The 27,839-nt window shown below is 31.0% G+C and overlaps 1 protein-coding gene across 2 annotated transcripts; it reads right to left on the bottom strand.

The window, feature by feature from the left end:
- On the bottom strand, positions 1-27,781 carry LOC128395991 (EH domain-binding protein 1-like). Of its 2 annotated transcripts, XM_053356492.1 has the most exons (9): positions 27,623-27,781; positions 26,335-27,309; positions 25,788-26,218; positions 25,375-25,699; positions 25,167-25,292; positions 22,199-22,301; positions 16,307-16,380; positions 11,706-11,820; positions 1-781 (listed from the first exon to the last, which is right to left on the bottom strand). In XM_053356492.1, exons 2-9 carry the CDS (start codon positions 27,266-27,268, stop codon positions 697-699), a joined length of 2,193 nt encoding a protein of 730 aa, XP_053212467.1. In that variant the 5' UTR covers positions 27,269-27,309; positions 27,623-27,781; the 3' UTR covers positions 1-696. The 2 variants fall into 2 exon arrangements, with proteins under 2 accessions (XP_053212467.1, XP_053212474.1); XM_053356499.1 differs by lacking the exons at positions 1-781; positions 11,706-11,820; positions 16,307-16,380; positions 22,199-22,301 and adding an exon at positions 24,488-24,849.
- Between the last annotated feature and the right edge of the window lie 58 nt (positions 27,782-27,839).

Genomic DNA, 27,839 nt, shown 5'->3' with positions numbered 1-27,839 from the left:
TAAAGAAAAGAAAAACTTTTGTTTACTTTAGCAATTTTCACGCTAGTCCAATGGCGATAATCACAATAATAGCGTCCAAATATTCAGTTAATAAACAAATATCTATGGTCGATTGTGTAAAAAGGTTGAGGTGACAATCGTTTTCACCTTTAACTCAATTGTATTGTGTAAATAATAATCAAATGCATGATAATTGTGTTTACAAGAATTTATCATCATCATTCATCATTTATCTTCCCAATCAATGTTACCCTGAAATTCATGATAAAAACTCACAAATGCTAAAATCCATTGATTATCTAGACCATTTCAACTAATTGATTGTTTGTTGTTGTTGTTTTCGTAACTTTTTCAAATGAGCAAACAAAAAAAAATTGATCAAATTTCACCTTCATCTCGGTCATTTCGTTACTTGCTTGAAGATAAATGATGATCAAGATGATGAAGATAAAGACGATCCTGGTGATAATAATCATCATCCTGATAATAATCTTCCATTAACCAATATTATCCACATTAATGATAGTCTAATGATGTTAATGATGATGATGTTATTGATTGGGTGTGTGCCTCGTTTCAGCTTCTTAATTTTGTTATTTTCTTATTTTTTTTTGTCTCCATTCAGATTATCATCTTCATCATCATCTTGATGAAAAAGGAAGAGAAAGAGATGATGATGATGATGATGATTCGTCTTCAAGAAACGATACATTGCTTTTCCGCAGCGGTAAAGTTAAGAGGCCCTTGAGTTTCCTTCATTACCATTTGATCCTCAGCTTCCCTGTGAAGGTAATCAAATTTAATGACAATTAATTTAATTTGACCATTTAACCAAATCAAATTGGGCAAAAAAATACACATACAGATACACACATATTCAGTATACACAAGAATCATAATCATGTACAGAAAAAAAAGCGAAAGGAAAAAAATTACCAAGAGGATTAGTAAAAAAAAAGAGAAGATGAAAAAAGGAATCAAGAGAGAGAGAGAGAGAGAGAGAGAGAGAGAGAGAGAGAAAGGGAACAAGATGAAGATGAAAATGAAGATGAGGATGAGAGGAAAGATGATGATGAAGATCATAAATCAATTCCCTTTAAACCACCACTTTGACCATCGTTTTTCTGTGTTGGGTCAACACAAGGTATTTTTTTATCGTTCAAAAGTCTATACTGATCATCATCCTCATCGTCGTTATCTTCATCATCTTTAGCATCATCTAAAGATGCAGCAAACAACAAAAAAGAGAAAGATAGAGATTTAAAAATCGCATAAAATTTTTGTCATTTTTTTACCTTGATTTTTATTTACCTGTTTCACCTTGTTTTTTTTTCTACCTGTAAAAATTGAAATTCAATGGTGGAAACAGTGATGCCTCTCATGCCTCCTTTTATATTGCAATTTGTTCAGACATTTTCACACTTTTGCAGAAATAAATTTCACTTAACTTCATTTTTCACCTGAGTTTAGTGCTTTTTTTTTATTCTTGTATCTTTTTTTTCTTGCAGTTTTTGATCACCATCATCACCATCATCATCATTATCTTTATCCTTGCTTGGACTTTGCAAAAAAAAAGATGATGAAGATGCAAAAGCCTTGGAATAGCAAATGCAAGTGTTGCAATTGCAAACTTCAAGGTTTCTTCAATCTTTTCCCTGCGCCACAATCATTATCTTCATCATCTTTATCATCATTTCTCTATCTTATCTCTCACTCACTCACTCACTTTTTCTCTTTCTCTATTCAGTGTATTGCATTTGTCATGTTTTCTTTTTTTACATCTTTTCTCTTCGTCATCATCTTATACAGATAAAACGGATTAATTTGGGAACAAGTAAAAAAAATGTAACAATTTATCAAGAAAACGATTCGTTTATCTGAACAATATCATAACACTTTCATGATAAAACCTTGGAATGACCATGATAAGTGTATATGATTATCAATTATGAAAATGAATCGAAAACCATTCAGACAAATTAGCAATAAATGTCTTTTGTCTCTATCAAAGTGCAATTGTTTTGCAAATATAGAAATCAGCTGATTAATGAGAGAGAACAAATTCTGGGATATGAAAATTATCATGATAATTTTTTTCTCTTTTCTTTTTCATTTTCATTTTCTCATTCAAAGCCATTGAAACATAATCATTATCATCACGAAGCAAAAAAAAAATCTTGTTACTCTTTTCAACTTTTTTTCATGATTCTACTCAATTCAGTTTCGGTTCATTTTTTTCATCTTATTCTTTCATGATGATCAACATTATCATCATTTTCTCCTATCATTTCAATATAAATCAATATAGAAAATAATTCATCTCAATTACTCATCAGCATCTTTCATGAAATATAATTTTTCTTCCTCTTCTCATCCTCATCTCTCGTTTTTTATATTGAGTGTTAAATTACTTCCGATCTCTTTTATCATCCATTTTTCTTTTTCTTGTTTATCTTCATCACTTCAGGTTCTTACAGATTCTTCATCATCATCATCTCTCTCTCTCTCTCCAGTCAACAATCTCTCTCTCATCATCATCCCACCTCCACCTCTCTAATTGTGCAAAAAGATGAATAACATGTTGGTTATAATATTTTCCATCATCATAATGATTTCCTTCATCATTTTTCCTTCACCATTCTCTTGCTTACTTATCCTGATGTTGATATTTTCGAGCATATAAACACACAGATAGAGAGAGAGAGAGAGAAATGTATCACAATGGGATGATGTGTCCCTAAGATACAAAAGTGTATCAAAACAGAACAGGGAAAAATGATGAGGATGAACCAACAAAAGACAAAGATGAAGTTGATGAGGATAAAATCCTATAGACTGATTATTGAAGGATTAACAAAGTCCATCATGATAACAAGCATTTTCCCCCTACTTTTATAATCATTTCATACTAAGGTTAGTTATACAATAATAGTAATTGATTGTATCATCTTCATCATCATCGTGTGCATATACATGTATCATGTTTCAATTGAACAGCAGCAGCAACAACAAAAAAATATATCAATGCAATATTTTTGCATCAGATAATTTCAAGTATATCATAATCATCATCATGTAAAATGCATTGAGCTTTTTATTTTTCTGATAATCAAATGAATAAGTAATGAATGAAGGTGGAATCGAGAGAGAGAGAGAAATGTATCACAATGGGATGATGTGTCCCTAAGATACAAAAGTGTATCAAAACAGAACAGGGAAAAATGATGAGGATGAACCAACAAAAGACAAAGATGAAGTTGATGAGGATAAAATCCTATAGACTGATTATTGAAGGATTAACAAAGTCCATCATGATAACAAGCATTTTCCCCCTACTTTTATAATCATTTCATACTAAGGTTAGTTATACAATAATAGTAATTGATTGTATCATCTTCATCATCATCGTGTGCATATACATGTATCATGTTTCAATTGAACAGCAGCAGCAACAACAAAAAAATATATCAATGCAATATTTTTGCATCAGATAATTTCAAGTATATCATAATCATCATCATGTAAAATGCATTGAGCTTTTTATTTTTCTGATAATCAAATGAATAAGTAATGAATGAAGGTGGAATCGAGAGAGAGAGAGAGAGCATAAGATTAACAATGATGAGGATAAACAATAGTAAGGGTGATACATAGACACAATGATGATTTACTTTTATCTCATCATAATGAGTGAGAAGAGAAACAAATTGGAAGATAATCAGAAGAAAAAGAGGAGAAAGAGAGAGAGAAAAAAAAATGATAAAAGCGAATCATTTGTATTGAGAAGATAATCTCGTGGATGTCTTTATCTCCATCTCTCTCACTCTCTCAGCAATTATACAGGGTTTTCAAAGTTGATTCCAAGCAACCAAGCAACCCCATCATCTCCATCACCATAATAATCATCATCAACAACCATTTGCATCTGAAAAACCTTACAGGCCAACAAAAACATCATCCTTATTAATACAACATCATCAGCATCATTTACCATTCATACAACATTATATCACATTGATATTACCAGAGTATAGAAGCCAATGTCTACCCAATGATGGAGCTTATAATAAGAAGATTAGTTGCCATTTTGGACTAATTAATTTCACTATGAGACGGAAAATAGAGAGAGAGAGAGAGAGAGAGAGAGAGAGAGAGAGAGAGAGAGAGAGAGAGAGTTACCCTGGATGATGATGATTGTGGTGAGGAAGAGTAAAAACCATTCATTTGTAATATTATTCATTTTCCCGAAGAAAAAAAAACAAAATATTCACATTATTTTATCTGTTCAATATTCAGATAGAAATATAAATGCATACTTATCATTACCATTTGCATACACATATATTTACTTGTTCAAATGCAATTCTAAGGTGAGCAAAATTGAAGGTAACAAGGGAGAGAGAGAGAGTCCAGTGAGTTGTTAAAGGTCAATTAATTTGTATTGACAAGGTAAAGGATATCATGTACCTAATACCTGGACTAATAACAAACTCATTTCGTGAATAAACTAACATTTTGAGGATTGGTTTTAGCCTCATCTTCATCTTACCTTTTTTTACAAGGGGAGAGTTGCAAGAGATATTATATACTTTATCATCATCATCATCATCTTCCTTTTCATTTTATTTTGCTTTCTTTTCATAAAAAAAAGAGATGATGATGAAAAATGAAGAGTCCTTTTGAAATAAAGTAGAAAAGTTAAACTGAATCATTTAAATCGTCATCATCATCATCATGGTAAAATGATAATTATTTCAAATTGAATTGATGATAAAGAGGGAAGAAGATGAAAAAAAAAATTTTATTATCTTCCAAGTTATTCAAAGGTACTTATTGATCAATCCAACTCATAGTTTTGAGGATTTTGCTTTTTCTTCAGTTTCATCATCATCATCTTCATCTTCATCCTCCGACTTTTCCATCTCTCTCACTGTCTATTTCTTCATTGATCATCAAGATGAAAAACAAAAAAAGAATCATCCTCAGAACATCAAGAGGCTCATCCTCATCATCCTATTCATAGAGCATCATCTTCACATCTTCTTCTCTTCAACTAACCTACATTTCCAGAGCTCGTGTTTAAGGCCAATCTTCAAGTGCTACGGCTTTTTAACTTTCATTTGGAAAATTAATTGTAACCATACAATAAAAAAATCCATAGACATAATATAATAACCATAACAAGAGCAATTACTCAATCGACTAATAATTATTTATATCATCCCAGAGACGAGAGAGAGAGAGAGAGAGAGAGAGAGAGACGATTTTATCAATAGATTGAAAATTTCATCTAATTTTTGCTCATCCTCATCACTTTTTTTTTATTGCAATAGATTCATCATCACTCTCACGGTTCATTCATTTAGTAAATTGTTAAACAATTTAAGGTTGATTTTGTGGATGCGATTACATAATGATGATGATGATGATGATGATGCATCTACTATTGGACTTATTATGACCTGAAGGTCAATGTCTAATGTTACTACTATTAGTTAATGATGATAATTGAAGTATCTTGTTATTTTTCACGCTTCTACAACAATTTGATGTTAATCAAAAACGATTTGTCAATGTGCTTCTCATGATTAATTGTATTTAGGTAATCAACTGATGCTGTGAATGAATGATGATACAAATATTCAATGATAAACAAAAGAGTTCCCAATCTCTCATGATAATATTAAACATTTAAAATTCCCTACTGATTTATTGATAGAGTATAAAAAAAACACTAATGATTAAAACGATTAACCTAATTGTTACTTTAAGAAAAAAAAATTGGTAACAATTAACAATCAACTTTGACAAACCCAAATGCTGAGTCAAATCAATGTGAGTCAATCATGAAACATTCAGGAAATTGTAAAAATCGAAACTCAATCTAAATCAATAAAGACAATTAACTAATCATTTCATGTAAACTCCGAATGAATAAAAAAAAAGTTTAATCTATAAGAGTCAAGGTAAAGTTAGAAATCAATGAGCACGTGAAAAAATAAGTCTATTTGGGTTACTCAGATGATGAGGATGCAGATGAAGATGAAGAGGAAGATGACGATGATGCGTGAATCAAATCATCATCATCATCATCTGAAAAGTGACAAAAAAGTCATTCGAGATGTAAAAGAAATACTAAAATTAAGATTATCATTGATGTAAACTTTTCAAGTTGATTCATTCATGTTAACTGTCAATTGCAATGAGTTTTCATGTTGTCTAAACTTCATTGAAAGACACAAACCCAAAAATATCAAATGTAGTTGAAAATGAAAAGTTTGTTTTGTTTATAATTTGATCATTTATTTGCTCTTTGTTTCCTGTAATCAAGTAAATCATTTGTTCAATAACATGCTAATCACTTCAATCATAAATCACTGTAACGGTAATGAGGTGGAGACATTTTTTTTTTGCTGCTTAAGTGGTGTCAGAGTGGACAGTTGATTAGAGGTTCCGGTCAAGTTACACACTCACTTTATCTCTCTCTCAGTAACTTCTTCCTCTTTCAAGTTGTGGTGGAAGGTGATGATCACGTTGATTGGTCACGATGAGATTTTACCACAGGGAAAGCAAGAAAGAGAGAGAGAGAGAGACACTCGAAGTGTCAATTTACCCACTGGTCAAGCAAGAAAGAAAGAGAGAGAGAGATGAAGGATAAGACATCGAGAGAGAGAGAGAGAGTAAAATTCATGAATTCCCTTGATGATGGAGAAAAGTTTCTCGGTCAAAAATGTATGGATTTACATAAATACCTACTTTTTGTTGTTATTGTCCACTATCTGTCCATCCTCGTGCAAATATGCATGATTGCAACATACACAAAGTTTAGTGGACAACAACAAGAAAAAAATGTGAATCAAAATATATCAAATGATATAAATATCAATGTTAAACCAATTGGAGCAAAAATGATCATCATTACAAGACTAAACCCAAGTTAAATCCTTTCAGATTATGGATTAAAGTTAATCCTTTTTTTTTGCTGATGTAAAATGAATAATACACACCAAAGGTAAAAGACACACAGAGACTCACCACACAATTCATAAGCTATTCAATTGTTCAACTATTAATAAGATATAACCTTAACTAATCAACTAGACTACAACTGACCAAATCCTGGTAATTGAAAATTAATGTTACTTTGATTGATGACCAATTAATTAACCATTCAAATTGATTTACTGACTGTGAGCTTTGACAAAGTGAAACTAATAAAGTTATCAAACATTTTTTTCTCCCACTACAAAGTCTCCCTCATTCCTCCCGCTACTGGTCAAGCAAAGGCCAGTGGTCAGTCTTGCACAAGACAGTGAGAGAGAGAGAGAGAAAGAGACAATTGTTGTGTATGAAAAGTGAAAAAAACATAAATTGTAATGAGAGAAAAAAAACTTTTCCAATTATATATCAATGAGACTTTAGAAACTGGACAATATGAGATGTGGTGATGGTCAAGTGAAAAGGTAAAAAGCAAGAAAACAACTTAGTCCATTGAGTAAATTGAAAAATCATCTCATTCTCAATTTTTTCAAATGCTTTTTTGGTCAATTCATTTCAACAAAAAGGATTAACTTTAAGCTATATATCTCGCTTGACCCTTTAGTCTGATCAGTTGCTTCTTCATCGGTCAGCAAGAAGAAAAAAACTGGTCAATAGCAAAAACAGCAGAAAAGCAACAACAAACAACAAGGATGCAAAAGGTTATCATTCAGTGAGAAATTATCATTCTCATCAACTTAACAGTAATCTAGTCAATTCTTGAAGGTATAGTGACCATTGAAAGGGAAAAGGTTTGATTATAACAAAGAATAGAGATTATCTCCTTTTTTCTTGACCAACACAAGAATCTACCTTTTTGTGTAGAGCAAGAGAGGGAGAGAGAAAGAGAGAGAGGTGGAAAGGGTTACACAAAGGTAAGAAGATGAAAATGATGATGATGATAAGAGAGAGAGAGAAAAGGAAGAAGGAGTGAGATAAGGATAAGAAAAGTTGTCAGTTGAATGTACATATTATATCTTAAGTTAAACAAGTTTCGCCATTGTAATGTAACCTATCGGTGTCGCCAGCCATTTAATTGGCCTCTCTCTTTATCTTCCTCTTCATCTCTCATTCACCACTTTAACCGTCATCCTCACCTTTACCTTTCGTTTTCCCTGCCACCCTAATCTTCATCTCTCTCTTTCTCTCCTTTCTTTCCTTTCTTTATGTTCATCATTATCATCATCCTTTTCTAACCTTTTTATGCTTTTACCTTTACTCTCTCTCTCTCCTTCTCCCACTATTCTCTCTCACAGTCATCTTTTTGCTACCTTTTCTCATCTCTAACCAATTGATATCTAATTTTTGCTAACCAGGTAAATAAGATGTTGGTTTTGTTACTGTTACAATTACTACGAATCTACTATAACCTTTTGTTGTTGTCAGATAATTGAAAAAATTGTCTCTCTCTTTAGTCACCTTATCCTCCCACTTCTCGTCATCATATCATCATTATCATCATAATCATCGTAAAGAGTAATTGCTTCAAGAGAAGATATCTCTCTCTCTCTCTCTCTCTCTCTCTCTCTCTAGCTTTTCATCCAGTTGACAAATGATTGAAGGCAATTTCATCAATGATAATTGTCGCATGTCAATGTATAAACATACAAACAATTTAGAGACAAAAACAAACCACAAGAAAAACCTAACGAAACGAGACAATTATTGATAAAAATAAATCACAATCAATAATAAGCCTTAATTGTTGAAGTGAAAAGAGAAATAATTTGCTAAATTGTCACCATAATCATCATCCACAGTACCAACACAATCATTAAAATTAATTGAAATGTGTATATCATTATGATAATAACAATATACTACATGATAAGTAATACAAATGACACACACCTAAAGAGGTAAAGGCAAAAAGTAAATCATCCTCATCACAAACTTAAGTATCCTCATCTTTAGCCGCATCACTAATAGACATGGTGATCAGGATGGATGCATATTATATAGCATTTAGCATCATCAAAGATCAACTTGAATCATTGAATAAAGATGATAAATGAATAAATATAACATCAAAGTCTAACTGTACTTTCATGATGATACCCGAAATAAGATGATGAGAAATCTAATTTAGAGAGAGAGAGAGAGAGAGAGAGATAATCTATCCGCCTGAAATGTTAGAGATAAAAATATCTCTGTGATGATGATGAGAATTGAAGATGATGTAAAAAAGGAGAAGATGAAAACTCGTCTGTTTTTCCAATGAAGAAAAAAATAAAAGGTAAGCAACAATCAATTCATTTCCTGCCCTTTAATCCTGATATACGCTTTCTCTTTCTCTTCATCATCATCATCATCTTTTTCCATCCTCATCCCTATTCTTTTGCATCTTCCTCTTTCTTTTTATTCCATTTCTCTTCTCTTTCCACAACTGACTCTATTCAATAAGAATAAACCTCATTTTTTTTCTTCCTTTCATATTAATCTCCTATTTCCTTCATCATCATCATCATCTAATATCACCATTAATATAATCATCGTCATCATCATCATCCTTCATCTTCCTCAATCAACAAAGTTAAGTCTTTTTTTTCCTGGTGCAACGGGAGATACTCATTGATTTCAATATTAGTCAAATTAAATGTAACAATTTACCTCATTGATTTGTCCACTTTTTGACCTTCATTGTACAATTTCAATCATACAATTCAATTGTTGATCAATTTTACAATTAAATGATTTCTTAACATTTAAGCAAAAAAAAAACAATAATGTTTACATCATTTTAATGTCATCATGATGATGGACAATTGTGATTGTTAACTATTAACATTATCATGTTTTCAATTATTTGATTGTCAATGATAAATAACAACACCTACAACAACAACAACAACAACAGTTACAATACAATATATTGTTACCATGTAGTTAAAATGGTAACAATAAGTGACAACAATCAAGTTAAAATAGGAAAATTAAATTTACAGTAGGATAAGTAAATTGTTGGAGGAAATGAAGCGTGTGATTGAATTGAAATGCGATGCTAACAAGAAGTAATCAGTGAAAGTTGACAAAATAAAAGTCTTGTTACACATCATCATCATCTTCATGTTCATCTCCATCCTCATCTCTATCTTTATAATGATAAATCTTTTAGAAATCATCGTAATGGTAACAACAAGACTAACAAAATAACAAAGTTTATAATTGTTGACAGTTGACTTTTTTTTCTGCTTCCTGAACTCAACAATTCATACCAAATATCACTGAGCTTTTCTTGGTGATGCTGATCAACATGAAGATTAAGATGAGGAGTGGGAGTAAAGGAGAGGAAGAGAGAGAGAGAGAGAGAGAGAGTAATATTTCACAGGATATGTTTGCATGGAGAAATGTGAGTAGAGAGAGAGAGAGACAGAGTAAAAATTTAAGAAAAAGAGCAAAAATGATGAGAGAGACTGAAGATAAAAGTATTTTCTATTAACGGGATGTAGTAGATGAATGACAGAGAGAGAGAGAGAGAGAGATGACATTTGAAGAAGATGCCAAACAACATCTTCTTCATCTTCATCAACAATAACACACACACAGTAACCACATTAGGGTCAATAGAAGCTACAAAAGTACATATATCTACCTCTCCATCATCATTATCTACCTTTGGTTGTCTTCATTTTCACCTTTTTCAGTACATGAGAAAACCAATTGAATATGAGATGATGATGATGAAGATAAATAGTAAAAGATGAGTGAACATTTGACAAGCTATGTCACGATTATTAATCCTTATAAATTTTATCTACTTTTTCATTTGTTATCATGTCTTAATCAAGACAATATATCAAGAATATGATATTAGATAACATGAGTAAAGGTAAACATTCAATCATCATGATCAATTTGAAATTATTCAAATGGTTCCTTAAGGTAACATAACATGTAACATGGTATCAAACAACGTCAACATGGGGACTCCCAAAAGTTTGAACAAGAAAAACAAAACAAAATCAATCAAATTATTAGACAATAATCAGTAGCAACAATCAATTTGATTCAGTTATCCAATTGTTATAAAACAATATTATCTTCATTTATGATTCATAAATATTCAAATTTTCAAATCATCTTCATGGTGATAAACTTCATGTATATATACAGGATGAATTTAAATTACCAGTTAATCTTTACAATTGATTATAAGCTCAACGTTAAATTGTTAGAATAGGAAACTCTGAATAAACTCAGAATCATTCATATATAAATACCCATGAACATCATGATAGGCATGAAAGGAAAAAGATTTTATTATTTTCCAGAAACATTCACACAATATATTTTTTGACAGAACTTTTTTTCTTCACTTTATATTTTTGATTGATTCCAATTGTCTTGCAATTGAAAAAATTTCATGATAAAAGTTGATGAAGAAAATATTACTTATCGTTGAATCCAATTGTTAATTGTCACCTTGAAATTAGATAATCTCCCTGTCTCTTTCTCCTATCAATTATCCATAAAAAGGATAATCGGATGATCTGAAATTGAGACTAAAAAGTAGACCAAACAAACTAGAACTTTTCGAGTACAGTTTTAAGGTCATTCGATGATTCTTGCGATTTAAATGTGCATGTGTACGTATATTAGATTACCAAGTTCGTAGATTCAAGTATTAGGTCAATAATGAGTTCGAAAAGATGAAGAAAAAAACTTACGCTTTCTCTTCGGTATCCAAATGATGGACAAGTTCATTTCGCTTCTCGACAATTCGAAGTAACTTATCGAGTAACAACTTTTCCGTCTCACGTTGAGCATCAGTTTTCTCCCAATCTAATTCGAAGAGAAGAAATAAAGAAAAAGAGATAAAAAAAGAGCAAAAAGATAAACAGAAAGTGAGAAAAAGGGGAAGAAATTATCATCATCATGATTAGAGAAGCAAAAAATAAAAGTAAAAACCATCAGAGAGAAAGAGAGATGAACAGAAATGAGAGAGATGAAGATGAAGATGAAGATGAAGTAAAGAAAAGGTTAAGTTGATTGTAAATGTCATGAAAGGCAGTGAATCAAGATTAGACCTATAAGTGAGAAATGAAGATGAGGATGAAGATGAAGATGGAAACTATTGAATCGTAAAAGATGCTGAGTGACCTTCAATATAACACCCAAAATACGGATAAGAGAAAAAGAAGAAATTTTTTTTCTGTTGTTTCTCTCATTCTCTCTAGATCTTTAGATTCTTATATATGTGTTTATGAATTATAAGAAAATGAATTTTATGATGATGAAGAAAAATTATCACTGCAAGAAGATGATAAAAGAAAGAGATAAACAAGAATGAACATCGAAAACATCTCAATCAAAGTAAGAGAGAGAATAGAAAACATCATTTAAATGAGAGAGAGAGAGAAAGGAGGGAGAAACATGTAAAGAATTGAATAGATGGCGAAAGTCAAAGGAAATAGGAGAGAGAGAGAGAGAGTGAGTGAGAATATTATCAAATAAAGGTGAGCATCTATGATGGAGAAAATATAAAAAGGCAAACATAATCACTATCGAGATGATAAAAGGAGGAGGAAAAATGATAAAAGGTAGAAAGGTGATTGATATTGAAGAGAAAAAGAAATTGATTTCGCCGAGTTCACCTCATTTACTCGTGCAAATATTGGTTGATTTGCAAAAAGCACGTTTCTCATCACGCATTCAAGTTGATTGTTGCAAATGTTGTTAAACACAGTTAATCAGAAAAGTAAATTGAAAGTTAACAATAGTCAGGTAAACATGACAATTAAAGGACCAATGTAATTGCAATAAAAAACCTTCATAAGAAAATGTATTATATAAAATTCATCATCAATTGGCAATCAATTGATTCTGATGGTATATAAGTTAACAACAATCAACAAGGTAAAAAAAACAGTTTAAAATCAAATCATCAAAATTGGAAAACCTGAAAAAAAACAAATCTAAATTGTTGGAGCAAAAAACAATTTAAACAGTCAAATAATTTACCAATAATCAAAACAGTAAATTATGATTATTCAAATGATACCTTACAATTAACAGGGTTAACTGTAAATGCACAACAATCAATTGTAATCACATTCAATTTACTTACACACCTTAAATTGCAAACTATCAGACAATGAGCAATAACTCAGGTAATCAAGGTTGCAAATTGATTTAAACAATTAACTGATTGTTGTTTTATGCAAAAATCATCATGAAAATTGCAAAGTATTAAACAAAATGTGATCATGTCAAAATTAATTGCGACTATGATGATAATCAAATGCATAATCAAATTTCAGTTGCAATTATAAACTCATTTGTGTATGAGAGAGGCTACTGACTAAGTTAATAGTTTGACTCTGGTAATTGTTTTTATTTGGGATTATCAATGAAAATCAGAATCAACTTATTATTATTATTAGGGTTTCACAATAATAGTAATAAGTGTGGAGTAAAAAAAAGTAACAATAACAATAAAGTAAATCACACAAACACGTACAATGTTAAGGGTGAGAGTCTAATCATGTATCAAGTTGAGAACAAGAAAAACAATCATTTCAAGCCTCAAGATATATAATTTTGCACCTTCATTTGCACCAACAATCAACAGAAATCAATTGTTGTATTATTTTCAACAATATGAAAAAAGTATAAAATCAACAAACAATAATAATAATATTGTAACGAAAGAGAAAGAGAGGAAAAGAGAAAAATAAAATGGAAAAGAGATAGAGAGAGAGAGAGAAAGAGACTAAGAAAGAGAGAGAGAGTGAGAGAGGGAGGGGTGGGGTAAGAGTGAGAAGTAGAAAGAGTGAGAGAGGGAGGGAGTAAGCGGGTGGATGATTACATAGCCTATCAGAATCGAGCAAGTATCCGCCTAATGGAGCCTATAGATGACATAGAATTGATCCTATATCCTATAGAGCATCATCCTCATCCTCATCTTCATCTTTCTCCTCATCACATGAATGTCAATCGGTGTTTGTGTAAAGGAGAGAGAGAGAGAGAGAGAGAGAGAGAAGGGGGAAAAAGATGATGATGAAGAAGGAGTAGAGAAAGAAAGGAAAATTGGTTACTTCATGCTTCTTGGCTTTCAGAAGATAAGAAGCTTATATTGAAGGAGAATTGGGTAAGAGAAGAAAAAAAGACAAGAGAAGATGATAGAGAATATTAGAGAAAATGAAGGAGGAAGATTTTTCATCTTGTTCCTCTCTCTCTCTCTCTTCGTCTTTTCTTCCTTCTTCTTTTTTTCCACCGGTGCTTTTACCTGATACATTTTCCTCTCTCGATTTCTATGGAAAAACCTGGTTACAATCGAAATAGTAGAAGTAAAGTTATCAGATGAATTCTTTTTGCAAACAACAACAAGGAGATGAAAATGATGATAATGATCTGATTTTCGTATCATCATCATCATCATCTTCTTGTTCTTTCTTTCTCTCTCTCTCTCTCTTTTCCAACGAATAAATTGTCAATGATGCAAATGATTAAAACAAATTCTTATGTATATCAAGTGTTTCTATCTTGATGTGCTGATGGTTTTACGACACTAATCAATCAACTAGTTGCTTGGGTCTCTTGTTAACCTTAATTGACTTTACTATTGTTCATTTTAATTGGTTATGTTAATCTGGTTCATCACTCTACCCACCGGGTGGGGTTTCTCAGCATTTGGGGTTGATAATAAGCTCAAAGTGTAACAAACAGCAGCAACAAAAAAAAAGGGTCAAAACAAAACAAAAAGTGTCAACACTATTCAGCTTATTGGAAAATCTTTACCTCTTTTTTTTGGGTCACACTTTTTGCCTCTTTCTTTTTGCGATTGTTACTCTTTCTCAAGTCAGGTAAAAATAAAAGGTTAATTCAACTCTCAGGTAAACTTTACACACTCAGTGCATTAAGATAATATTGCAAATAATATAATAATCTGCTCATGTATCGCCTGACACTTTGAAACCTCTTCCTTTTTATTTTTTCTCTTGCACTTATCATACTCTTTTTTTTCCTCTGTGAAAATATTTTTCCATAGCCTTTGGCTATTCTTTCACCTGTATCTCTACATCTTCCTCTTCTGAGTAAACAAAATATCACTGTCACTCACTTTCTCTCTCTCTCTCTCTCTCTCTGGCTCATAAATGCAAACTGTACCTGGAAATAATATCATTTACACCTTTGCATTTATCTTTTTGATAACCTTTTTGCTTTTCCAATGTAAATAAATGAAAATTGTTGCAAATTTACAGTAAAAATCAATTGGAAACCTTATGTAAACTGTAACAATAAAGAAACAACAAAGATATTATCAGATGTGCACAAACATTTACATGCTACTGTAGTTGAAAGTGACTTTTCTCTATTGACAAAAATCAACACATTAACTGTTAAAATCAATCAACAATTAAATACTTTGTAACAATAAGGTTATCACCAATAAGCTGGATAAGGTCTTGAAGGATAAACAATTTGTTAATCTATCAATGAAAGTGTATCAAGATACAAACATAAACTGGCTTATTAAAAGTATTAACCTGATCATAATGGTAAACCCAATAAAAAAAAGTAAAATCTCCTCACGGATTAGTCAAGAGATCATCTCTTTCTCTCTCTCTCTCGCTCTCTATCACCAAGTAGATTAGTTGTAATTGTTGTTGTTGTTGATTGTGGAGTAACAAGTTAGCTTTGTAAAACTTGATAATTCCTACGAAAGAGTGAATAATAAGAGAGATATGCGAAAATAATCAGGGTCTTTGGAACACTTATCTTCATCATCATCTTAAATTGTTACAAGACGTTAGAGAGAGAGAGAGAAAGTGAGTGAGTGAGAGAGAGAGAGAATGAGTATTAGTCTGATATTTGACTGATCTCACAATAGGATCACAAACGTCTTACTAAGGCTAATCCTGTCTTACCACGCCCATATTACCACAATTTCCGAGTAAACACACAGAGACTATGATAGAGAAAAAGATGATGATGAAAGGGGAAAACGAATCTCTCTCAGTCTCAATGAAGTTTCAGCCCATGTTTACCTATGTAATACATTGGTGACCTTGATAGATATTATAATTATTACGCCAATTCCAAGATAATAATAATAAATAGATTACTAAGCGGATCGTAGGTATTAGAGGTAAGGGTGAGAAGAGCGAGAGAGAAGAGAGAGAGAGATATTTAAGCTTAAGCCATTGACACCGTAAAGTAGGCCACTTGTTACTAGGGTATAATCTGATGATCATCATCAAGATGATGATAATGATGAAAATGATGAAAAAAAGATGAGGATGAAAAATAAGAAACATATACAAACCTTCAAGTGAATTTAAAGGTTGAAGCTTTTTTATTAGGATCTTGTAGCATCTTTCCAAATCCTTTTCTTGCTCTCTGTAAGTATTGAAAAGTTAAATACAAAAGATGAAGAAAAATATAAGATGATGATGATAATCAGGATGATAACATATTAAGATGATTAGCTTAATATTTATTAACCTTTTTCTCTGGTGTGAATAAGGTGTAACAATAATCATTTAGATTGTAACAGTTTTATCAATGAAATCCGATGAGAAAGTAACAATGTTATCAATGAATTTTTATTCCACAATTATTAGTGATTACCAATTGATCTTTTTTTCTTTGTTATTATTGATTAAAATTAACGGAAAGAAAAATTATTCGCAACTAAGTTGATTGATTAATCGAATGAAATTTATATTTGGTTTTCTTTTCCATTTTACTGGTAAATAGGAAAATTGTAATTTACTGACCAATTGATTGACCAGAAATATTTCAAGTTAAATGTTAAATTAAGCTCAAGTAAAGTGTCACAAAATGATCAAAATATAAAAGACATGAGAGATGTAAAGAATTGAAAGAGAAGAGAAATATTCTTTTCTAAAGATCGAATTTGAAAATAACAATAAAAACACCGAAAGGTTCGAGAGAGGATCGATTTAAATATCAATATCATCAATAGATTTTGAATATTTTCACCTTAAGTGAAAGATAAAGAGTGAAACCTTGAGGCTTTTTTTTACCTGTGGTAAACACATAGTCTTTTAAAGGGGCACAGGTAACACAGAGTAAATGGGGTGGTGGGAGAGAGAGAGAGAGAGACCACCCAAGAAAGAAAGATGTGAATAGAAAACCTAAATTGTCCATCAAACAGAAAAGAAACAAATTATCGCATCATAATAATCAATAGATTATCAAAGGTAAGCAAAAAATCAGGTAAAGAATAAGGAAGAAGAAAAGTTGACAAGTAATAAGGAGAAGATGAAGAGACAAGGAGAGAGAGAGAGAGCGAGAGAGAGAGAGAGAGAGAGAAGCATCTTTATCTTATCAAAGAAAATGTGAAACATCATCTTCATCAAAATCCATGGATGATGATGATGATCAGACAACAAAGTTACAAAACGATTGAGAGAGATAATAATGATAAACAAGACAAGATAAAGAGATCACCTTTTTTACTTTGAGAAAATTGATCATCTCATCCTGATGAGCATCCTCATCCTTACCATCAGATGATAGATGAAAGTTATGAATGTTGAATAAGTTAAAACGTATTTAAAATGATCGTAAGTAGTTGAACAAATGACCGAATCAAAATCTATTAAGAACTCATTACATTAGAACCCCAACCGTTTTCTATGGTCAGTAATTCACTTATCATTCATCTCTCTCTCTCTCTCTCTATCAGTTACTTCTCACTGATAAACTCCCTCCACCCCATGAATAGTGATTTAATTCAACTGAATTAAAGTGAATTAAAATAGATTCTAAAATTTAACAATTACGATTATGTAAAAATGTCAGATTCATTTTTGTATTGTAATGTTGTTACTCTGTCACTGTTAATCAAATGCTCAACAGGAGGAGGAGGTGATGGTGATTTGATGGTGGTGGTGGTGGTGGTGGTGGAGGTTGTGGTTGTGGAGGGAGGTGGGCAATCCATTAAATCTCACTTACATTATATCATCATGACCACCAAGGCGTATGATTATTGTATATAAATATATTTATAGTTGAATTTAAATTGTTATTCATTGTGATCAAATGATTACAATGATAACAATTTAGTTACAATAATGTTTTTCTTTACATGTTATATGTGTATAAAAACAATGGTAACAATTTAACAGACTAAACTTTTTTTGATTGTTATAATTTAATAACAATTAGATTGACCACCCCAATCAAACAGTTAGAGGTCCAATCTTGAAGTGTATCCAAACAATTTAAATAACTGAACAGTGACTTTGATGTTTAAGTCACGAGAAGGTAAAAATATTATTCAAATTGTGATTTAAATTGTTGATAACAATATGGTAACTTTATTGTAACATAACAATAAATCACAATCATAATCATCATCAAAATGATACTTATCATGATGATAATTCATATATATGATAACAATTAATTGTGTACAGATAAAGTTGATGGTAATCAACTTAATTACTTGATAAACTTTCAATTACTTGTGTCATTTCAATCATTTTTTTGTGAAAAAGTTAATGAAAACTGATGATTATCATTCAGTTTATCATCAATGTTTGCTGATTGTTGATATAAATATCATCTAATCTATTAATTGTCACTTCGCTTATCAAAACAGGTAAATGTCCATCTCTTTGAGTTTCTGTTGATTTTCAAGCAAAAAATCAGGTAACAAATATAATGATTCTCAAGGTAGTTAGTCGGTAGTAATGATGTATTAATAGTATAATAAACATTAGTCATGTTGTGGTGGTGGTTTGTAGTAGTAGTGGGATGGTAAATGATGTGACCACTGTGTATTAACGGTGGGTGACCTTTTCTCCACTCATCACTCTCTCATAGTGAGAGCAAGAGAGAGAGAGAGAGAGAGAGAGAGAGAGAGAGAGAGAGATCATATAATTGATGATACTTCGTTAGCAGGACAATTATTTCAACGACATTCATGATGAATAATGACCATTGAACATAAAGTATTTATTTCACACAAATAGATACACTGTATGTAGTGTTTGTGTGTGTATATTATATATACCCTGTAGATCTCACCCTCTTTTTTTTACCTTGCATTCAGTTTTCAAGTAAATGAATGAGATAAATGAAAAAGGACACATTCCATTAGGAAATTGTATCTTTCAAAGATGATAAGGATGATAAGAAAGAGAATGAGAAAGAGAATGCAAAACAAAAGCAGTAGGGAGTTTATTCTTGGGAAAACAAGATGATCCTGATGATGAAGATGAGGATGACAAGGGTATTGCATAGCAAGGACAGGTTGACATTCCAAGATTACTTTCATTTCTTAAGATCAATGTGGAAATAATTGATAATAATGGAAGAGATGATAAGGATGATAGAGAGAGAGAGAGAGAGAGAGAGAGAGAGAGAGAGAGAGTAAATATTCAATTACGCAGGTAAGTAAAAAAAAAAGTTTCGATCTAATGAAAAACGATTGGAACCAAAAATCAAACATCAAGGTGACAAAGTGCTAAAAAATATACATAATATCAACTGGAGATATTGAATGATAAACTTACAGGTAAGAAGACAACAAGATGATGAAGATAAATAATAATACAGAGAGTCCATTGTAAAATTAATGAGCGTTTCTGAGCCGATTATTTTTCTTTGGCTTAACAAACTGATATACATTTACATGGTGTATCAGTGTACTTTAGTGTCGATGGTCAAGGTAAAGGTAAACTCTGTTTACTTTGCCCGGGCTCAGAGATAGAGAGAGAGAGAGAGAGAGAGAGAGAGAGAGAGAGAGAGAGAGAGCATCTTTTACCATAGATAAAAGTTATTCTCATATATAAAAATCAATAGGAATAAAAAATTTGCAAAGATTCAACATTTTATATATTCCAATAATGTTAACCCATCAATTAAATGGAGAGAGAAAATTTCGAATTCTATTTTCTCTCTCATTTTCTTATCATCTTCATGTATCATCACAAATACTGATCATCATCATCATCATCAATATCATCACCACCGTCATTGTTATTTTTATCAGAGGAAAACGAGAAAAAGATACAATAATAAACATCTATGTTTACATATCAGTAGCCAGTATTATCTTTACCTATGGAGATTTTTTTATGGATATTTATATAAACTGAATATTATCATATGTATACATGTAGTTATTTATAAGGAATTGACATTGTCCATTGTGATGAAATAATAAAAATGGACTAGAAATGAAAATGAGGCGCGAAATGTTTATTTTGGCTTGACCTTTACTCTCTCTTTCTCGGTATGGACTTCAACTAGGAATGTCCACCTTGAGATTGACCAATAGGTATAATAATATATATAAATTGACAACAAGAAAAAAAAACCTTTCAAGGTCCTATGTAAACATCTAATATTTAAAACTATTCAGCTCTTTCTTTCTCTCTGTCTTTTTTTTCTGCTTTCTCTTTTGACTGAATACAATTTGAAATAATAATGTAACTGATGATGATGATGATGAGATGACCAACAACGATGGTGATGATTAGATGACCAAAAGATGAAAGCGAGTTTACTGTTCATATAAACGGGCTACTATTATGGTGACAATAATAACGAAAGTGATGATGATGATTATGAATATGATTAAGATGATGAGAAGGTTGAAAAACGTTCTATTCTCTCCTCTCTCTCTCTCTCTCTCTCTCTCTCTCTCTCATCCATTGTCATCTTCAATTTATGTCTTACCTCACGCCTCTTGTTAATCTCTGTTATGTATTATAACCTATTCTTAACTTGGTCTATTGTTGGATTGAAAATTTCAAGTTGATTATTTGGAGGTCGCTTTTCAATTCGAGTCTCAATTCAGAATCACCTTTAAAACGTTAGCGTACCAGGTCACAAAGATCATGACCTCCTCTCAATGTACCATTATTATTATTATAATTGATGATGATGACGATAACAATAGGATATCAATATAAATGGTGAAAGGAAATATTTTTTTTTTAATATCTCTCTCAAATCCTTCATCTCTAAGTAAAAATCATTCCGAATCAAAATCAAATTATCAACTGAAATTTAGGAGTGTATATTTACTGACCATACTGGACATACGAGACTTGAATATACACAATATGTACATGTCTATATTGCGAGTTATTTTCTCCTAATTGTTAATTGATTGTAATTAACTATTAAAATTTAGGATAAAGTTGATTGTTGAATGAAAAATAAAAGATATTTGCTATTTTAAAAGTTGTTACATGTTACTGATCATTTTTTTTTACGTTCAAATCAAAATTAGTTAATCATGTGATTAAATCTGATATTCTGACGATGGTAATCAAGAAGATGGAGGATGATATTAATCTGATACAGAATAAGGTTTGACTCTCTCTCAATGTAAGAGAAGAAAAAAAAGATTTTTCATCATCATCATCTTCTTTCACTGTGATTATCAGTAATTTTCATCAGAAACTCAGCGTGAAACCTGAAAAATATTAGGATAAAGTTGATTTCTGTTTCTTTTTGGCCTCGCGTCCGTCCTTCGACTTTACCTCATCATCAACAACATCATGATCATCATCATCATCATTATCAGCAGCCCATTCAACTTTCAATTCATTTCTGTTTAAATACATTACGATGGATGAACTCACCAGGAATCATTATCAGTATCATCATCATTATCATCATCATCATCATCACAAATCGATCAATTTAAACGTCATCATCAAAAACCATTCAAACCATTCTTGTCTTCAAGTCTCATCATCATCAACAAGATAACATTTGATCATAATCATCTTCCTTAATTATCATTATTTGTTAATCATAAATATTAAATATCATCTCAATTAAACACACACACACACAGTAAATATATTATTAGATTAATCAATTGGTAAGATTTAAGATGAGCTAATATAATAAATCATATCTATTTACATGGACAGTTGAGAATCGGAAATATAATATCATTTAGGTGATTTACCTGTTGAGTTAATATGGTAGGGAAATTAATCAACCAATCATATTAACAATTAACAAACAATTTACCAAAATAAAATAAATCAACTGTATAAAAAAAATGATGAGCATGAAAAGTGATCCAGTTTTCAGATAGAAAAAGCATCAACCCAAATGATAACATTGTTACAATTAAATCGCTAATCATCAATATTAATTCTTAATCCATGAGTTAATTAGGCTCATGAAAATTACGGAAAAGATAATCTCAACTTACAGAATGTTCAATTTCATCTGACGACGAAGAATATCATTCTTCTTATTGACCAATATGAACCATTTTCGAATGCATCTTTCCTCTTCCATGGTAGAGTTTGCACCTTGATAAATCACCCAAAAAGAGAGTTAGAGAGAAATGAATTAAAAAGAGAAACAATTAGATTAACAGCAATTAAGAGGAAGAAAATTAATCATTTACAATCATTCGTAATCTATTATTAGTTTAAATGGTTCAACCCATTGGGGAAAATAATCAAGCCCAGGTAAGAGTAAAAAAGTTAACACAAATTACCAACATGAACCACCAACCATTGACCAGGTAAGGAGGATATTCATTTATATATTATATAGTTTAACATTTTACCTGTGCACTTTTTTACAGGTAAAATTTTTGCTTTTTTTCTGATTACCGAAAGGTATGAAAAAAAAAGTAGTCATTCCAAGGTGTTATTACTTTATTATTATTATGGTTATTATGGTTATTTACCTCACATTGTATGTGTAATGATAATAGTAAAAAATAAAACAACTATTGATGATGATTAGTGATCAGCATTCAAGTTACATCAACTTTTCTGGTTTTCAGGTAAGCAGAATCAATCTCTATCTTTGCAAATGATTAACATCATTATTATCATTATTATTATTATTTGCATTTTCAATTGCATTTACCTGAGTAAAAGGTAAAAAACAAAAAAAAAAGTTTTGTTTTATACTTGTTATGATTCTGTAAAGGAAGAGGAGAGAGAGAGAGAGAGAGAGAGAGAGAGAGAGAGAGAGAGAGAGAGAACCTTTCGTGATGATAATGATGATTATGATGATGATGATTTGCTTTTGCTTTTATGACTTCAATTATTGGATGTCATTGGTATTAACCCAAGAAACATGATGAACACAAAAAAAACAAGGTAAAGATGAATCAACAACAAGAACATCAATAGATAAATGAAACCAATTTAAGTCTTAATTTTTATGAGCCTTAAAACCATCAAACATACACATAGTAGTTATTCATATATAAATGGTCAGAGATATAGTGTTACTTGTATTCATCATCATCTTCATCTTCATCATCATCAGTATCATCTTCATAGTCTTATCATTATCCATCTCTTGTCAGGCTCTATCTACCTTTTTCATCTTTCTTTTCTTTCTTTTTTCCATCTTCTTCTCCTTCTCTCATCATCAACTTAATCATCTCTCTCTCTCTCTCCCTCTCTCTCCATATTTATATATATATTCATGCTTATTGATATCATCGGAATGCTAATAAATGAATATGATAAAAAAAAATTTCAACTCATTGTAAAAAAGTTTCATCTTGTTTCATCTGCTTGTTGCAAAAAGCTTGTCATGATAATGATGATACCGATGATGATGATGATGATGATGATGATGATAAGGTTACTACACAATTTGCTACCTATTTGTTACAACAATTATAGAAATGAAAAGATGTATCACAGATTATCATCATCATTATCATCATTGTCATTGTGTCATTGATATTTTGTTAGGTAAAAAAAAAGACCAACTATTGCAATAAGATTTACACCCAAGGGTGAAGAACAAGTTTCCTTATCATCTAGTTTATCATCCTCATCATCGTCATCATCAATGATTACAATGTTGCCTATTATTTTTTTTTCTGCTCATCTTAGATAAATATATGTGTATATATATTACCTGTCATGATGATGATGATGATGGAGATCTTGGTCATCCCATATCATCTTGTTATTAGTATAAAGATAACATATCTTATCTCTCAGGTAAAATTACATCCGAAATGAAGTAAAGAAAAAAAAATTATAAGAAAGACACATAAAAGGTAAATGTTACATTAAATGTATCGAATATAATAAAATACAATTTAAAGGTAAATCTCATCAATCGATTTCGAGATTACGGTTCTAATCTGGTTTTAACATTTTTTTTTTCTAGGGGAAAATCGTAAGAAATATAAAAGTTACGTTAGAACAAAAAGAAAAAAAAATTCGACATGGAAATAACTTTTTTCTTCATTGATAATTCCTCGTATTAACTGTTAATATTTTGAGCTCAATGTTTTACAACAAGATACACACACTTGTTGTTAACTAATAACAGATTTAAACTGATTAAGCTGATTTAAATAGCTTCGGATAATAGTTAAGTATCAATTCACTCCTTTGATTAAGATTTAAAGTAAATATAACAACACATTTATATTATAATAATAGTAACAATTTACTAATCAACATTAGTAAACAAAAAGTTGTAGGCGACATCTATTGATGGATTTTGGTGAAAAGTTTTGATTGTTTTCAAGTTTTTCGGGTTACCAGTTTAAATTGTTGTTAATTAACTTGACAAAGAGTGAAAAATATTGATGATATTTCATTAGGAAATCATATTGATAGGTTACTATTATTAATATTTTATATGAGGTAATGTTTTGAAGCCTGATAAATGATTGGATGCTCATGGGAATCCATAGGTAACTATTATTATTATTATTATTATCAATTCTAGAGCTTTAATTTTGCTTCACTTTGCGGAAACAATTGAAATTAAGTTCAAGTCCAAAAGTTGAATTATATTGATAATAATTGAGTAGCAATTATATATTTACATGGACAATATTTGCTGATAAAATATCAATGGTTTCTGATGATGAGAAGGTAAAATAATATGTAAAAGTTGAAAGGGAAATTAATTTCATATTTTTTTTTGCCTTTTCAATGTTTATGGTTAAAGTGAAGGGCTTCAGGAAGACAATCACAATTAAGGGAATCATATCTTGGTAATTTGTTAAATTGTTTCTCATCGTAATTAAATATCATCAATAGCTGTAGGGTATTTAATTACTCGGGTTTGTGGGCTAATGTGGAGTTGGAATAAGTTTTTACTTTGATTTTGGAGTTGAATCGGTCATGTGTTGCTGATTGTTTGATTTGAGTATAATTAAGAAATTTGTTAATTACCGTTCTTCATGATTAGACGTAATTTCTCCTCGATTATTGATGATTCTTTGTCAATTTTTGATTGTTCCTTTTCTAAAATCATTAGTTCCATATCGACGTATGATTTTTTGGGACTTTTTGTAGTACCTGAGGATGGAAAGAGAGAGAGAGATAATTTAATGGATAATAATTGTTTGGTGACTCGATTTGATTGTTTTGAGAAATTTACTTGGATTATTGTTGAATGATTTAATTGTTGATATTCTTGTAGGTGTTGATTGGATTGAAATTTTTCTAGACTCTTGTAGAGTTAAATCACGAATTGCTGCTTCCATGTTTCGAGGTTCAATTGGACTTTTTTCCTTAATCATTTTACTAATTTGATCGGATAACATTTGTCGAGCTTTTTCTCGTAATTGTCGCCGACGATCATCTTCTGGAAGTGGATTAAGATTAGTTGGTGTCACTTCAAGAGTCATTTTTTTCTTTCTGGTTTCCTCGATTAACTGTCGAGCCTTTTCGTGAAGTTTATCTCGTCGATCAGGACTTGTGATCTAAAATATAGCAAAAGAGAATTGAAGATTATTAAATCGCTGTGTTTTTCGTAGGCCAGACTTTTGTTTGTTCGGTAGTAAAATTTACTTTTCGACTAGTGTCAAGTCGCAGGGAACGATATGCAGGCGCTGTTCGAGCACGTTGAAAGGGTGAGACCTTTTTGGGTGAGACATCCAATAGACCGGGAGCAAGTTCAATAATTGTGGGCTTGATAATTGGTTGTGATTGTGGTGGTAATGGTTTGGATTGGGGTTGTGTTTGAGTTTGTGGTGGTTGATTACAGGAAATTGATATGTTATCGGTTAGATTGTTTGAATATGATGAAGATGAAGTAGACATTGATGGTGTCGTTGATGAAGATGAGGTTGTTGCTGAGGACGGATTAGAATCGGGTGAGGTGGGTGAGGATAAATTCATTCCTATGAGCGGGTCAGAATCTTCCGCTGTGGCGAGATCCAAGATATCGGTGATGGTTGAACCATTGGTGGGAACCTGGGAAGTTGATGCCCTCCTTTGAGCTAAAAAGAGATCAGGAAAGCAAAAAAAAAGAAAACAGAAATTAGATATTAACCATGATAATTAGTTGATTCTCTTCCGTTATTATTATTTTTATCTTTCCGTTTTAATTGCTTACAAATTTTTCCTTTTGGTGTTTTATCTTCATCACTATCAGAATCAAATGGATCCATTAATTGTTTACGGGTCATTAAGGGTTTCTTTTCTTTCTGGACAGTTTTACTTGATTGTTGAGTATTTGTTGATTGGGTGCATGTTGTTATTACTGATGAAGATGATGATGATGATTCTAATGGTTGTGAATTAAAGTCTACCGACCGTAACGATTGTGAGAGTACACTTTCTTTTCCTCTTTCATTTGAACCAGGTAAATTGAGTCCATTGAACTGTTCACCTGGTTTGGAATTGATTGTTGGCTTGGATGTTGATGATGATGATTTCGATAATTTAGTTGATCGTAAATTGGAATTTGTCGGTTGATTATTTGGATTAACATTATAATCGGTATCCAATAGAAATGGACTCGCATAAGACATTATTGATTCAAGATTATCAACTTTTTTACTCGGCCAATCAGCTAATTTTTGGTCTAATGCAATTGAAAATAGTGAATTATTTTCATCATCACTGTCAAAATCGTCAAACATATCATCACAATCCCATTCAAGACCTTTACTTTTCCTTTCTTTTCTATTAAAATAACCACGAATTTGATGTAAAACTGTCATGACGGTTAATTTATCGGGAACATCGAGAATCATCAAATCACCTGAGCTCATGATACTTGGAATTCCCAGTTTTCTAATGGCATCAAAAGCACATTTAAAATTAACTTTACTCTCTTCTGGGTTAAGCTTATAATAGTCAATCAGGTCAGGACGAAAATGGTGAATTAGGGCACAAAAGGCCATTCCATTTTTCCATGATGTTGTTAAATCGTTAACGTCTAATCCATAAATTTCATTGGTTATCTTTTTACACCATGAAAGTAAATCTTCTGATGCTGGTGTTTCCTCTCGGTGAAAGTCTGAGTTCATTTTATTTTCTCTCATGTTTCTCGTTCTCAGTTCAATAATCGATTGTCAATTTTTTCCTAAATGATAAAAGAAGAAAGAAAAAAATAAATCAACAATCAATTTAATCAATACCAATAAGGGAAACCATAACGATGAGCACATTTAAATTGCACAAATGAAAAAAAAACATAGTTAATCATTTGGATCAACAAACTATCAGAAGGAGATTATTACAAATCAACATCCATACAATCCAGTATGTGACAGTTACAACAAAATAAATGTTAAATTTCACATTAAGAAACAAATTAAACAATTAGAATTAACAAAATGTAAATAATCAATTGAAATGAATGATTATTAATCAATACAAAAATTTTATTCACTTACCTTGGTAACATTTAAATCACTTTAATCAATTTGATTTGATTATCTTAATATTTTCATTCAAATGGAAACTTGTATCTATGGTGAATCGAATTTATTATTAACAATTAAGTAAAATTAAACATTTTTTCAAATGGATTAACAGTTAACTGATCACATCGAATGAGAATTAAATTTAAAAGGTAACAACAATTAACCAAAAACCAGAAAAGAGAAAAAA

This window comes from Panonychus citri, unplaced genomic scaffold, assembly GCF_014898815.1.
Source record: "Panonychus citri isolate SS breed McGregor unplaced genomic scaffold, ASM1489881v1 Contig00023, whole genome shotgun sequence".
Classification (NCBI taxonomy): domain Eukaryota; kingdom Metazoa; phylum Arthropoda; class Arachnida; order Trombidiformes; family Tetranychidae; genus Panonychus; species Panonychus citri.
This window is presented reverse-complemented; position numbering and strand designations above follow the sequence as displayed.